The 13,993-nt window shown below is 40.4% G+C and overlaps 1 protein-coding gene across 2 annotated transcripts; it reads left to right on the top strand.

The window, feature by feature from the left end:
- The first annotated feature begins 234 nt into the window (after nt 1–234).
- On the top strand, nt 235–12,936 carry rabgef1 (RAB guanine nucleotide exchange factor (GEF) 1). 2 transcript variants are annotated; one of them, XM_049592385.1, is made up of 10 exons: nt 235–391; nt 2,705–2,899; nt 3,082–3,293; nt 4,285–4,451; nt 4,547–4,628; nt 4,774–4,906; nt 5,548–5,730; nt 6,240–6,331; nt 8,703–8,959; nt 9,707–12,936. In XM_049592385.1, exons 2-10 carry the CDS (start codon nt 2,718–2,720, stop codon nt 10,115–10,117), a joined length of 1,719 nt encoding a protein of 572 aa, XP_049448342.1. In that variant the 5' UTR covers nt 235–391; nt 2,705–2,717; the 3' UTR covers nt 10,118–12,936. The 2 variants fall into 2 exon arrangements, with proteins under 2 accessions (XP_049448342.1, XP_049448343.1); XM_049592386.1 differs by lacking the exon at nt 5,548–5,730.
- Nucleotides 12,937–13,993: the final 1,057 nt, after the last annotated feature.

Below are 13,993 nucleotides of genomic sequence, written 5' to 3'. Positions count from 1 at the left end.
TTTTGATGACAGATCATCTACCATGATTTAATGAACTCGAAATGTCCAAAAGTCTGATAGGTTTCGCTCTTTGTGCGCATGTACGGAACGGAGCCCCGTGACGTCATGTACTAATCCTTTAAGATTAGTCCCAAACGCGGAAGTAACTAGATCTATTACTTGAATAAGCATTTCTAGTTAAAACAATCCCTTAAATTTGAGCTTTTTAATCCAAACAAAAACTCTGCTCCCGTTTTAAGATGATAAATTGAATAAATGTTCCTCATATCGGTGAGATCCCGTGATCGTCAGAGTCATGGTAACGTCATTGTCTTCACCCTGTAGGTTTCGTCATCTCCTAACCACAGAAGAGGAGGTCTGTTCCTGCTCCTGATCGGTGAAAACATTACAGGTGAGTGTCAAAGCAGCGCCGTAGGTAGCTGACATGTTTAATTAAACATTAGTGACACCGTGATATGAACTGTTTTTATAGCTAACGTGACTCCTCAGTGATCGATGCGGAAAATACTGCAGCATTTGAGCTAACTGAGCCACAGAAGGACGAATAATTAAAGTAAAATCACCAATAAAGACAAAACCACAGCTCACAGGTCGTCTGTTTGGCTTTTATTACTGTTATTATTAAGTAATTAATATGTAGTTATTTGATTATTTGCAGTGAAGGAATGTAACTATGTGCATTTACTCACATACTGTGCTCAAGTGCATATTAGAGGTATTAGTTCTTTGCTTGAGTAAGGGACTGTTCTTTACTTATCAGAGAAGGAGAGTGGCTGCAGTGTGACTTAAGGATTGTTTTTGTTTGTTTGTTTTTACCCTACCTGAAGCTATTTCTTTGACCCTCACTGAATTACTTGCGGAAAATGGACGACCCTCCCTCCACCATAAATTAGTTATCAGATTTTTAAAACTAACCCTTTGATGTCTGAAAATCAAAAGGTAAAAGTTAAAGACAAAATCCTGGAGTTGAAAAAAGGCTTTTTTTTTCTCTCTCTCTCTCTTATTGCGTATACAGGTCAGTTTGTGCAAACGGTTTACCTTGTGCCAAATTTTAATTGAGACGTAGAATAAATTCATCTTGATAAAATATCACTGTTTTAAGCTCAGATTAGGTTTTGTGTTTTTTTCTGATGGGAGCATTCATTGCGCATGGTGTGTCCGAGGACTGTAAAAAATTTGAATATCAAAAGCTAATTTCTGTTTTTGCAGTTCTTGCTGTGATAAATGGTGTCATTTTGGCGATTTTTAAAGAAAACATGCAGGGTGGGTTTGGAAGGCATGTTTGTGAACAGTCCCTAAATATAATCATGACGTTAGCAGAGTCCACCATTATCAACTATTCTATTACATGGCATGTTTTCTGAAAAAATCTGCGGTAAAATAAATACAAAATGCATCTATTTAAATTTGTTTGCCTCCAGTGCTTTAGAAAAATTGACATTCCTCCCTCTTTTTGCCCAGTTTAGACCATATCTTTATAGGACAGCTTTTCTTTTTAATGCCTCAATAGTTCTCATGTGATTTATTCCCATTTATTCTATTTTTGCCTCTGTACACTCAACTTTATTTATATATCACCTTTCATACACACATGCAGCCCAAAATGCTTCGCATGGAAAAATCGGAATGACACAGACACAAAACAGTAAAATATTAAAAAAGCAAACCAACCAAAACAGAACAAAGTAACAAAAAGATGATTAAAACTCAAACTAAATAAATAAATAAATAAAATAGAATAAAAATCAACAGAAGAGATAAAAAGAAAGTAAAAAACAATGGTTAAAACTTAAAAATCAAGACTGTTAAGTTTCTCCACATTAACACTATTTTTTTAAGCTCTTAACATTATTTTTTTTTAAATATTGTATTGTTATTGTTCTTATTTTAATGCACTCTGTGAAGCACTTTGTAGACTTGTTTAGATAAGTGCTATACAAACAACAATGATAATAATAATAATAATAATAATAATAATTATTATTATTATTATTATTATCATTATTACAGACATGGATGGGAACTGAAAGAGTAACTCATCTTGCAGAGGCATACAACCATGGGGCAGTAATTCTAGCTTGTATTGTAAGCTGTCCCAGAGTTAAGGGGTCACCAATGCAAATGCTCTGTCGCTGCTGTTCTTGTGTCTACGTCTGGGAACGTCTTGGAACATCCAGCAACACCTCAATGCTGTAACTAGAGTGAGAAGGTACAATAGTTCTGCTGGATAAGGAGGCGTCAGACCGTTTAAAACCATAAAAACCAGCAATAACATCTTAAAATCAATCCTAAAACGAACAGGAAGTCTATGCTCCTCTATGTTCAGCAGCTGGTCTCTGACTGTGTCTGTCTGCTGTTCTGCTGAGCAGGTAGTGTAACTGAAACTCCCAAAAAGCTCCGTAAGTCCGAGGGGAGCTGTTCCCTGCAAGTCTGCAAACTTTACGGAGCGTCCCTTTAACCACCAGCTAATAAAGCTGCTATGACTAAAATGTTTGCAAGTTTCATTTCCAGCAGACGTGTTAGCATTCAGTTTGATTTGTGTGTTGAGCACCTGATCAATGTGATGAGGAAAGGTTGTTTTCTTTCAGAGGTGTGAGACAGTGTAATATGATGTGCAATAATATGAAGACACACTCCGCAGAGACGAGTGCAGCAGCGCATACAAACACACTCATAAATTAGATGATGAATTTTTCCATTCCAGGTTGTCCAGCATCATGAGTCAGCGGACGGAGCGGCGGGGGGGGATACACGTGGACCAATCGGACCTGCTGTGCAAAAAGGGATGCGGTTACTATGGCAACGCAGCCTGGCAGGGCCTGTGCTCCAAGTGCTGGAGGGAGGAGTACCAGCGGGTGCGGCAGAAACAGATCCAGGACGACTGGGCCTTGGCAGAAAAGTAAGACCGTCTGGTGTCTGCTGCATCGACAACACCACCTTCATTTCATGGAGTGAAACATTACTAAAATGTCCCTGCAGTTTATTTAAGTACAGGAAATTGTTTGGAAAAGATGTAGTGATGCTGAATTTTCCTCTTTAATCTCCCACTGATATTCGCTCTGTCACATATCTTGTCTCCAGGTTGCAGCGGGAGGAGGAGGCGGCATACGCCAGCAGTCATGGAGCACAGACACAGTCCCACCCCCAGCCCACGGCACCACAGCCACATCCGGGGCACGTCTCCCTGGGACCCTTCTCCAAGTTTGAGGAGAAGAAGACCAACGAGAAGACACGGAAAGTGACCACCGTTAAGAAGTTCTTCAGCCCTTCATCACGCACTGCTCCCAAGAAAGGTTGGACATGTGGAGCAGCTTAGCACCTACACCAGTCTGTTACAGTTTCTTATTGGTTTGTTGCCACAGCATCGTGCTGCGTTTAGGCGAGCCTGGGATATCTGAAGAGTCTGATTCAGGGATAAGGGTTTGTATTCATACCCTACACCTTTCCATAGGGTAGGGGTAGGATATGATTTGTCCTACTTCTCAAGAATGGGTGAAAATCGTCATCACCAAACTCACCAGACTCCATTTAAATAAACAGTAATTTTAGCTTATATAGAGACAGCATGTTTTCACATCTAACTGGCTGAATTAGGGGTTTATTGTAATCAAACCAAAGATGGTGATTGTTGGAACAATAGAAAGATGGACAAAGATGACTTTTGTGAGTTTTATTTTGTTTCTGTCGACTTTGATTGAAGTGTGTTTTATGACGATAAAATGGCTGCTTATTTAAATGGAGTTTGGTGGGTTTGGTGATTTCTGGTTAAACAAAAAGGATCCTACCCTTTAACACAAAGCTCTATCTCTGTAGGGATCATTTCCATAATGTTTTCAGACACTTAGAATAACAATCTGAGCCTGTCAGTGACAGAAACAAACACTTACAGTGTATGTAAATTGACGGGTGTTTACACTGCAGCCTGTTTCAACGCTGCTGCCTGCAGCGTTTTTGCTCAGCACTAGACCTGTTTCAAAAACTGTTGTTCCCATTAGTCACTCAAACACAAAAACATGGGAAAAAAAGTTTCAAGTCGAAAAAATCAGACATTAAACTTTAAGTACGGAGCTGGAGCTTGAAAAAGATTAACTTAAGTTGCCATAAAGACTTAAAGCAGGAGGAAACAACTCACCTCCAGTTAAAGAATACCAGCACCTCTAAAGCTCACTGTTTAACATGCTGTATCTTGTTTATTTCATTTGTACACAAACAAGTTTCATACTGGAACTATTTCCTGGAAACTACAGCAGCCATGTGTCACTAAATATGGATCTTCTTCATCAGAAACCCAAGAGGGCAAGACTCCCAGTCCGTCCATTAGCCGCCATGCCAGCTTTGATACAGACCAGGTGTCCAAGGACTTTGTGGACTTCTTGAAAAACCTCCAGAAGCCCGGCCGGGAGATCCACAAGCAGTGCCGAGCCTTCATTGTGAACATGTCGAGCAAGAAGGTCTGATTTGACATCTAATTGGATAATAATAATAATGATAATAATGGTCTTTAACAAGTGTTTTTTAATGAGCCTCTAACTTATCGTTCGCTCAGGACCTGAGTGCTGACGAGCTGTCGGAGTGCGTTCAGGATTTCTACCAGAACCTAGCCGACCGGTTGATGGGTCACTTTAAAGGTTGGTTCAGAAAAGTTTCTCTCCTGCATCATTCAGTAAATGTCTCCAATAATAAGTTCTCTATTAATCTGGCAAACACCAGATGGCAGCACATGCAGCTCATCAGCTCTAAACTGATGTGGTGTGATACCTGTGTGTTCACCAGGCTCTTCAGAGTCTGTGGAGCAGGTGATGGACCAAGTGGAAAAGTACATCATGACTCGTCTGTATAAGAGTGTGTTCTGTCCTGAAACCACTGATGATGAGAAGAAGGATCTGGCCACGCAGAACAGGATAAGGTGGGCAGCGAGGTTTTCATAATAATAATAATAATAATAATTAGAATCTACGCTACTGTTCGGAAGTTGAAATCTCGTGCAACAAAAGCAGTCAGGATCCTGAGAGGATGACTCTGTATGTTTAAATGGTCTTTGATGCTTTAAGGTGAGAAAGCTTTGTTTGCCAACAGATGTTATTTTGTATGAGAGATGTGTTTTGTACATGGAGAATAAAAAGCTGTGAAAGAGACAAAGATCTGTCTGAGCAACAAGAACAGAAGAAGTCAGCGATCACTGGTGAAAGAAACTGGAAGTGTAGCATCAAACTGTGAGCACAAATTTAAACATAACACTTTTGTTTTTGCTCCCATTTTTCACAGGTTTAAGGTTTAAGACTTTGTTATGCTCTCACTGATAAACACTCATCTGCCACTTTATTAGCTACTCCTGGTTAATTGCTCATTAATGCAAATAGCCAATCACGTGTCAGCACCTTATTAACATTGTCATGTAGACATGGTGAAGACGACCTGCTGAAGTTCAAACGGAGCATCAGAATGATGAAGAAAGGTGATTTAAGTGACTTTGAACGTGGCATTGTTGTTGGTGCCAGACGGGCTGGTCTGAGTATTTACTGGGATTTTCACCACCACCATCTCTAGGGTTTACAGAGGATGGTCCCAAAAAGAGAAAATATCCAGAGAGCCAAAATGCCTTGTTGATGCCAGAGGTCAGAGGAGAATGGCCAGACTGGTTCAAGATGATAGAAAGGCAACAGGAAGTCAAATAACCACTGGTTGCTGCAGAAGACCATCTCTGAACCAACAATTCATTAATGATCGAGGGTTAGTGACTTTTTTGGACTGGACAATCCAAGTTTCAACAGTATTCTCACCTGTCATGCAACACTTAGTGACATCGACTGAATGAAGTTTGAATCTTTTTCTTTTGGGGACAAAACTATTTCAGATGTAAATATATTTGGTGTCTGAATTATACTGTTTTTAAAAGAGAAGAACATCAACATAACAGCTGATTCCTGATGTTTAAACAGTGGTGTATATTGGCAGTAATTACTAGAAGTGGCACGTTACATTACACACACATTCAGATTCAATCCAGAGGCGAGTTTGCTGGTTCGATCGTGTGTCCTTTAGAGGAAGTGTGGCTTTCTAAGCGTCACTGCACACAGTGCTCGTCTTTAATCTTCAGCAGTCTGTGAAAACTGATCTCACAGCAGCAGCTGCTGACTGCACATGTTTGTCGTCCAGGGGGACGTGACTGTAACAAATGTGCGTCATATGCACAAAAACAAAAAGCTTTCGGCTCACTGCGCTGATTGTCTGTGTTGCAGGGCGTTACACTGGGTGACCATCCAGATGCTCTGTGTGTCTATGGACGAAGAAATCCCCGAAGTCTCTGAGAACGTGGTCAAAGCAATAACAGGTGAGAGTGTGACGCCATTTAATGGGTCCAGCTGAAATTAAATTTGTATGTGTGTCAGTCTGTGTACATGAAGAACAGCCAATCAAACTGCTTCAGACTGCAGACAGCAGCTTCACATGAAGAACGGCCCACATTAGCTTCCTGCTAAACTCTCCTTATCAAACTTACAAATGTGAACACATCTTGTGCTGCACCTTAGCTCGCTGAATGAGCCTCCAAACAAACAAACATACAAACAAAAAGTGCACCACTTACCTCAGTTTGCAGGCCAGTTAGCCAATCAGCTCCTGAGCTGCAGCACTTGAAACAGCCTGTAAACCTACCTGTATGTTAGTCGTGTCTGGTCGTATGCTGCTGTGGTCCTTACTCTTTAATACCACCAACATGTCTGTCCATGACATGTCAGCTACAAGTGTATTTATTTAGTCTCTACTTCCCTACTCTGTGCCAGCTGCTATCAGTCAAACATAGACGCTGACATGTCCATCCAGCCGGACGAGATGAAAGGGCATTTCTGACATTTTCCTAAATACCCTCTCTCTGTTTTTTAATACATTAAAAAACAATTTAAAAAACACTGGCAGTATTTTTTCCTGCAAAAGGGGATTTAAATCCTCAAACCAGGGTTTCCACAATCATGGAAAACCTGAAAAATTCATGGTATTTCACAATCTTGTTTTCCAGGCCTGGAAACGTGATGGAATAAGTAAAATCCTTCAACATTTTGGAAAAAACATGGAATTTTGTCATGTGTAATGTAATTAGTCATTATAGTAATCTTATGTTGGTAACCTTCAACTTAATGCAACATAACCACAAATTTGTTTTCTGTGGCTGTCGACGTAAAGTGGCTCTAATACGTATCGATACGTAGCTCTAACATGTGTCGATACATAGCTCTAATGTGTCGATATGTAGCTCTAACGTGTCAATACGTAGCTCTAATACGTATCGATATGTAGCTCTAACGTGTCGATACGTAGCTCTAATACATGTCGATATGTACCTCTAATACGTGTCAATATGTAACTCTAATATGTGTCGATACGTAGCTCTAATACGTGTTGATATGTAGCTCTAATACATGTCGATATGTAGCTCTAATATGTGTCGATACGTAGCTCTAATATGTGTCGATACGTAGCTCTAATACGTGTTGATATGTAGCTCTAATACATGTCGATATGTAGCTCTAATATGTGTCGATACGTAGCTCTAATACGTGTTGATATGTAGCTCTAATACGTGTCGATATGTAGCTCTAATATGTGTTGATATGTAGCTCTAATACATGTCGATACGTAGCTCTAAAATGTGTCGATACGTAGCTCTAATACGTGTTGATATGTAGCTCTAATACGTGTTGATATGTAACTCTAATACGTGTCGATATGTAGCTCTAATATGTGAAGATATGTAGCTCTAATATGTGTCAATACATAGCTCTAATACGTGTTGATATGTAGCTCTAATATGTGTCGATACGTAGCTCTAATACGTGTCGATATGTAGCGCTAATACATGTCAATGTGTAGCTCTAATACGTGTCGATATGTAGCTCTAATGCGTGTCGATGTGTAGCTCTAATATGTGTCGATACTTAGCTCTAATACGTGTTGATATGTAGCTCTAATACATGTCGATATGTAGCTCTAATATGTGTCGATACGTAGCTCTAATACGTGTTGATATGTAGCTCTAATACGTGTCGATATGTAGCTCTAATATGTGTTGATATGTAGCTCTAATACATGTCGATACGTAGCTCTAAAATGTGTCGATACGTAGCTCTAATACGTGTTGATATGTAGCTCTAATACGTGTTGATATGTAACTCTAATACGTGTCGATATGTAGCTCTAATATGTGAAGATATGTAGCTCTAATATGTGTCAATACATAGCTCTAATACGTGTTGATATGTAGCTCTAATACATGTCGATATGTAGCTCTAATATGTGTCGATACGTAGCTCTAATACGTGTCGATATGTAGCGCTAATACATGTCAATGTGTAGCTCTAATACGTGTCGATATGTAGCTCTAATGCGTGTCGATGTGTAGCTCTAATATGTGTCGATACTTAGCTCTAATACATGTCGATATGTAGCTCTAATACGTGTCATTATGTAGCTATGTATCGATGCATATTAGAGCTACATATCGACATGTATTAGAGCTACTAATCGACGCGTATTATACATACGTACATATATATATATATATATATAAATATAAATACACAGCAAAGTGTGACCATGTTTTGTTTAGCTTCACGTACATTTCTCCATTTCTCCAGTTTTGTTTTTTGTGACTGATGACATTTTAGTTTGCACAGCCCCTGACTTGTCTGTATCTTTGTGTTTTCCAGATATCATTGAGATGGACTCGAAGAGGGTTCCTCGGGACAAACTCGGGTGCATCACTCGCTGCAGTAAACACATCTTCAGCGCCATCAGGATCACCAAGAACGAGCCGGCCTCAGCTGACGACTTCCTCCCAGCGCTCATTTACATCGTGCTCAAAGCCAACCCTCCACGACTTCAGTCCAACATCCAGTACATCACCCGCTTCTGTAACCCCAGCAGGCTGATGACCGGAGAGGACGGATACTACTTCACCAACCTGGTTTGTTTTTTTTTTCTTCCTCTCCGACTTTAGTCAGCGTTCACATTGAACTGTGGCTTACTCAGGGGTGGGAGGGTTCTGCACTAAGGGAGGCCATTTCTGCCAGTGTGATTAAGAATAAAAGACCTTGAAAGTCAATGTAATGAGAAACTTTCTTGAAAAAATAAGTTATTTTATTTCGTTGCGTGACTTTAATTGTTACAACGTTTTTTCGACATATGAGGTCATTAATTTGAGATATAAAGTTATTATTTGGTCACTAAGTCATTATTTTCAGATGCGAAGAAATTGTTTTTTGGAGTTACAAAGTCAGTATTTTGACATACCAAGTCATTATTTTGCGTAACCAAGTCATTATCATGAAAAACTAAGTCATTATTTCAACCTACTAAATCATTATTTTCAGATACCAAATCATAATTTTGTGTAAGTATGTAATTTTTTATTTCGACATATCAGGTCATTAATTTTGAGATATGAAGTCATATTTGGTCACTAAGTCATATTTTGTGTAACTAAGGCCTTTTATTACTCACTAAGTCATTTTCAGATACTAAGTAATTTTTTTGAGGTCTCTCATTATTTTGAGAAACTAACGCATAATTTTACTGACTCATTATCTTGAGATAGATTGATAGATATGATATGAGACCGTCTCATCCACCATAAAGCCATCTGTCTCTGTAGGACTCAGGTTGATGTAACCTCATTTAACGCTGGTGTTTCTCCTGTGTTTTTCTTCTTCAGTGCTGCGCAGCGGCTTTTATCGAGAAGTTGGATGCTCAGTCTCTGAATCTTTCCCCAGAGGAATTCGAGCGCTACATGTCAGGCCAAGCCTCGCCGCGATGCAGCTCAGAGGGCGACTGGTCTCAAGCTGACCCGGCACCAGCCGCCACCAACCCAGTCCTGGCTCAGCTCAATCACAACCTGGAGGTGCTGTCGGGCCTCAGCAGCCGGCAGGAGACGCTGATGGAGGCTGCTCAGAGCCTGCAGGCCGACCTCCTCTCCTGGCCCCAGAGCGTGCAGAGGGAGGTGCATGACATCCTGGAGAAATACCCTCTAGAGGTTCTGTCTCGCACCATTTCGGCCATTGATGCCAATAACGTGGACAATGACAACCTGCCGCCGCCACTCACGCCACAGGTGTTTGCTGGGTAGTGGAGTCCACAGAGGGAGGACAACATTTCACAGCTGGCGACAGTTCTCCTGCCTTGAATAGTCAGCTCATTTCCCAGTGTGTTTCATGGTAACTTTCCACATCTACTAACCTCCTGAATGTTGCTAAGCTGTAGTGCCCCTTAAACGCCCGGTCACGCCAATATTTATGACAAAGAAATTAGTTAATTTCAATGGAATTGGATCTGTTGATAGATTTGCTAGTGTGGATAAAACTTGGTGAACATTAACATGCAAATTTGCATTGTTTAACAAAATCAAGTTGTCTGAATGGTGCTGACCTTCTGGGGAATGAAGGACACGAATGTCGCTTATTAGTTGTTTGCAGTGGTGGACAGTAACTAAGTACATTTACTCAAGTACTGTACATTGAGATACATGTAGATTTTATTTCTATTTTTTGCATCTATATACTTCTATTCCACTACTTGATAACTTAAAGGGGGACTACGTCCATTTCAAAATTCAGAAATTTTATGCCTATGGTCCAGGCAATCCCAAAATATCAGTAAACATGAACAAAACAAAAGTCTTTCCTGTTCTAGGGAAGAATAACGTCATGTGTATCAAGGGTTATCATGTCCACCTCATCAGAAACTGGGGAGGTGTTAGGAGGAATATTGGATTTCTCTGGAATGCTAACTTTTAGCGCGTTAGATAACATAAGTTTCCATAGCAAAACAAACAAGTGTCATCCTCCTTTGTAAGATTGGCTTCCTGTGACATCATCCATCTACTGAGTGAGAGCGTATGGGTCGGCCAGTCTGGTCTTGTTCGTCAGTGTTTACTTATTCAAGTAACACTGGTGGTCCCGGAGAGTGAGTGACCTGACATGGTGCGTTGGTAAATTCAGTCTGACGCTCTAAACTAAAATGAGAGCCCTGTTGGTGGAAGAAACGGAGCGTTATATTTCTACATGAATGAACCAACGGTTAACTTAATCACACATTGACTCCGCTCAGCGCTCTGCTGCTCTGTCTCCGAGTGAGAGTGCCATGCTCTGGATAACCCAATGGTACATTCAGACAGCGCTCGAATTATGAATGGTCCAGTTTGTGTCAGAGTACACTCCCACACTCAGAATGAGTATTTCTGAATGCACCACTCACATCATCTTCCTCCATTGTCTAAAACAAGACAACAGAACTTGTTAGCTAGCGCTAGCTAATGTCTATGGAGAATTGTTTTGCATCCAGCTAAGCCCCGCCCACCCCCCAAAATCATACTGTTTACCAATAGAAAAAGGTTCTATATCAAAAGTAAAAAAAAAAAAAAAAAACCTCCAAGTGTGAATCACTTTATTTTCCCTGTGAATTAGAACACAGTCTGAGGGGCCACCCGGCACCCTGTAGGGTGCCAGATTTGTCCCATGGGCCATAAGTTGAGTATCTCTGCTTTATTGTCACTCATCTTTTAAAACCAGAAAAAGACTTATGATATACAAATATCCAAAATCTGGCAGAAAAATCACAACATCACAACAAGCAGCTTGTTACCATGTCACCTGTTACAACCACACAGATAAACTTTTCCACTTTTTGGTGTGACCAGATTTTTATGTTTATCAAATCGAAGCCCTCTCTGCTCTCTCATCATTTCTACTTGTTACCATTTCCAGTTGAAGTGACCACAGTTACTGGTTTGTCTGATACCGCACAAAGAAAAAATAACAGCATGTATAAACCTCTGTATATCAGTGATGTGTTTCTGTTTGGGGCCAGTTTTTGACCTGTTATCCAACATGTTTTTTAAAATATTTTACTTGTTAATATCGTGACATAGTCTGATTTCATGCTGTTTTTTAATATTTGTGTTTTATTGTGGACTAAAATCCAGCTGGAAACACATTGATAAAAAAAAAAAAACACAGAACCACTCTAGAACACATTCTCATCATGGTCAAGTATTAACTTAATTTAACTTCAAAAGGGTCATTCAGTTGTTATTTTTATTTTATAAAACACTGTTTAAATGTTGTACTGTGTTTTTAGAATTCGCTGTATTTTTGCAGGCCTGCTCACCTCCATAATGAAACAGTGTTAGAGTGTAAAATACACGTTACGACAGAAAACTAGAAATAATGTATTTTAAATATTGATTTATTTTGTCAGTGTGTGATGTACTGTATGATATTGGGTGTAAAGAACGCCTGCTGAAACTCTGCTGCCCTGCCACTGCTTTTGTTTGTGTGCTGATTCATTGACCTGAGAATCTTTTTGCCAAATTTAATAACATTTCTGTAAATGACCACATTTATTCATCTGCAGAGAGAATCAGGGCCTGTGTGGTTTCACTAATTCAGACTAGTCTTTAATGCTGCTCTCCCTGCTGTAGGCTTTCCTTGTATGGTCATGGATGGGCAGAGAGGTGTGCTCTCTCAGCCGTAGGATTTCCATGTACGCGCATGGAAGGACAAGGAGGTTTGCTCTCTCTGCCTTAAGGATTTCCATGTACGTGCATGGAAGGACAGGGATATTTTCTCTCTCTGCCTTAGGCTTTCCATGTAGGCGCGTAGAAGGGCAGAGAGATGTGCTCTCTCCGCCTTAGGCTATCCACATAGGTATGCGGAAAGGCAGAGAGGCCCCAGAACAGAGCCATCCCGCCAAATATAATACTGCAAATGGAAATAAAGTTTTCTTTGGTAGTGACTGAACTGCTGTAAACTACAAATCTTCAAATGGACCACACAACAAAAAGTGAAAAGTGAGTGATGGCCCTGACAATGGAGGATGCTAATTGTTAGTAAATGTTATAAATTATATTAACTGCTTTTTGTTTTTCATTTGAGTGAAATAAAGACGACAATGAAATAAGAAATAAAAGATTGTTTCTCTGACTGTTGGCGGGTGTTGGTGGGTTTATCCTGGAGACCAGCGGGGTATATAGGTGGTCTTCCTCCCGCATTGCCTTGTTTGCTGGATCGCTTTATCAGCGAGTATGTGAGCCTATGGACCGACCCAGTACTATGAAATTTATAAATAAACTTTAAAGTACTGTAAAACTTCAATTAAAAGCCCAATTAAATGCCTAGTCCCTTTTACTAGCCTGGTGTGGCTATACATTATGACATATAAATGCCTGCCCAAAATATAGGCCTGTTGATTTCAGTGATCTTAGCAAATAATAGCCCGGGCTATTAATTGAATTTTTACGGTAGTTCCCTGGTGAAAATGGTACTTTTCCCAGGACTCAATTCTTCACCTCTCTTATACAGTAGCCTTCATGGTGAGTTGCGCTGTGTGGCCAGTGGAAACTTCTGTTTTAATTTCCAGTAACTAGTCTAAAGTTTTATACTGAAAAGTCCCTCCAGTAAAAACACAATGTGCAGAGTATGCAAGGCTTTAGTTTCGAGGTGTGGTACGAATGTCACCAATTTCAACACCAGCCATCTGTTGTTTTCACACTAAATGTGGTGCAGATTTTCATGTCACATTACTCCCGTGAGTTTGAACGTTAGAATATTTTGTGTTGACTTGCTTTATTTACACGAGAAATCGCTGAATCAATCAATAAACTTTCACCAGTATGTCCTCGGCTTCATAGGTCCCTGGAGGATCGCGGCTATCGCGGCATGAATTGGTTGCTTAAGTTTAGATTATTTTTCAACTCATGCAAATAAACTTACAGGGCCGCCCCTCCCTAAACGCAGAACACGCGCTGTGCGTAGGGCCTCATCTTCCATGGGGGGCCACATTTTGCGCGAGGGGACGCATTTGCGCATATGCGCAATGGATACGCACATGCGCTACCATGAGGCGCACGTAGAATCAGCTCGAGGAAGGAGAGAAGAGACCTGACCGCCCATGCGTCGCTGCAATGATTGACAGCACTCCACATCTGAACAATCAGAGGGGTGCG

This window comes from Epinephelus fuscoguttatus, linkage group LG12 (genome assembly GCF_011397635.1).
Source record: "Epinephelus fuscoguttatus linkage group LG12, E.fuscoguttatus.final_Chr_v1".
NCBI classification, from domain to species: Eukaryota; Metazoa; Chordata; class Actinopteri; order Perciformes; family Serranidae; genus Epinephelus; species Epinephelus fuscoguttatus.
This window is presented reverse-complemented; position numbering and strand designations above follow the sequence as displayed.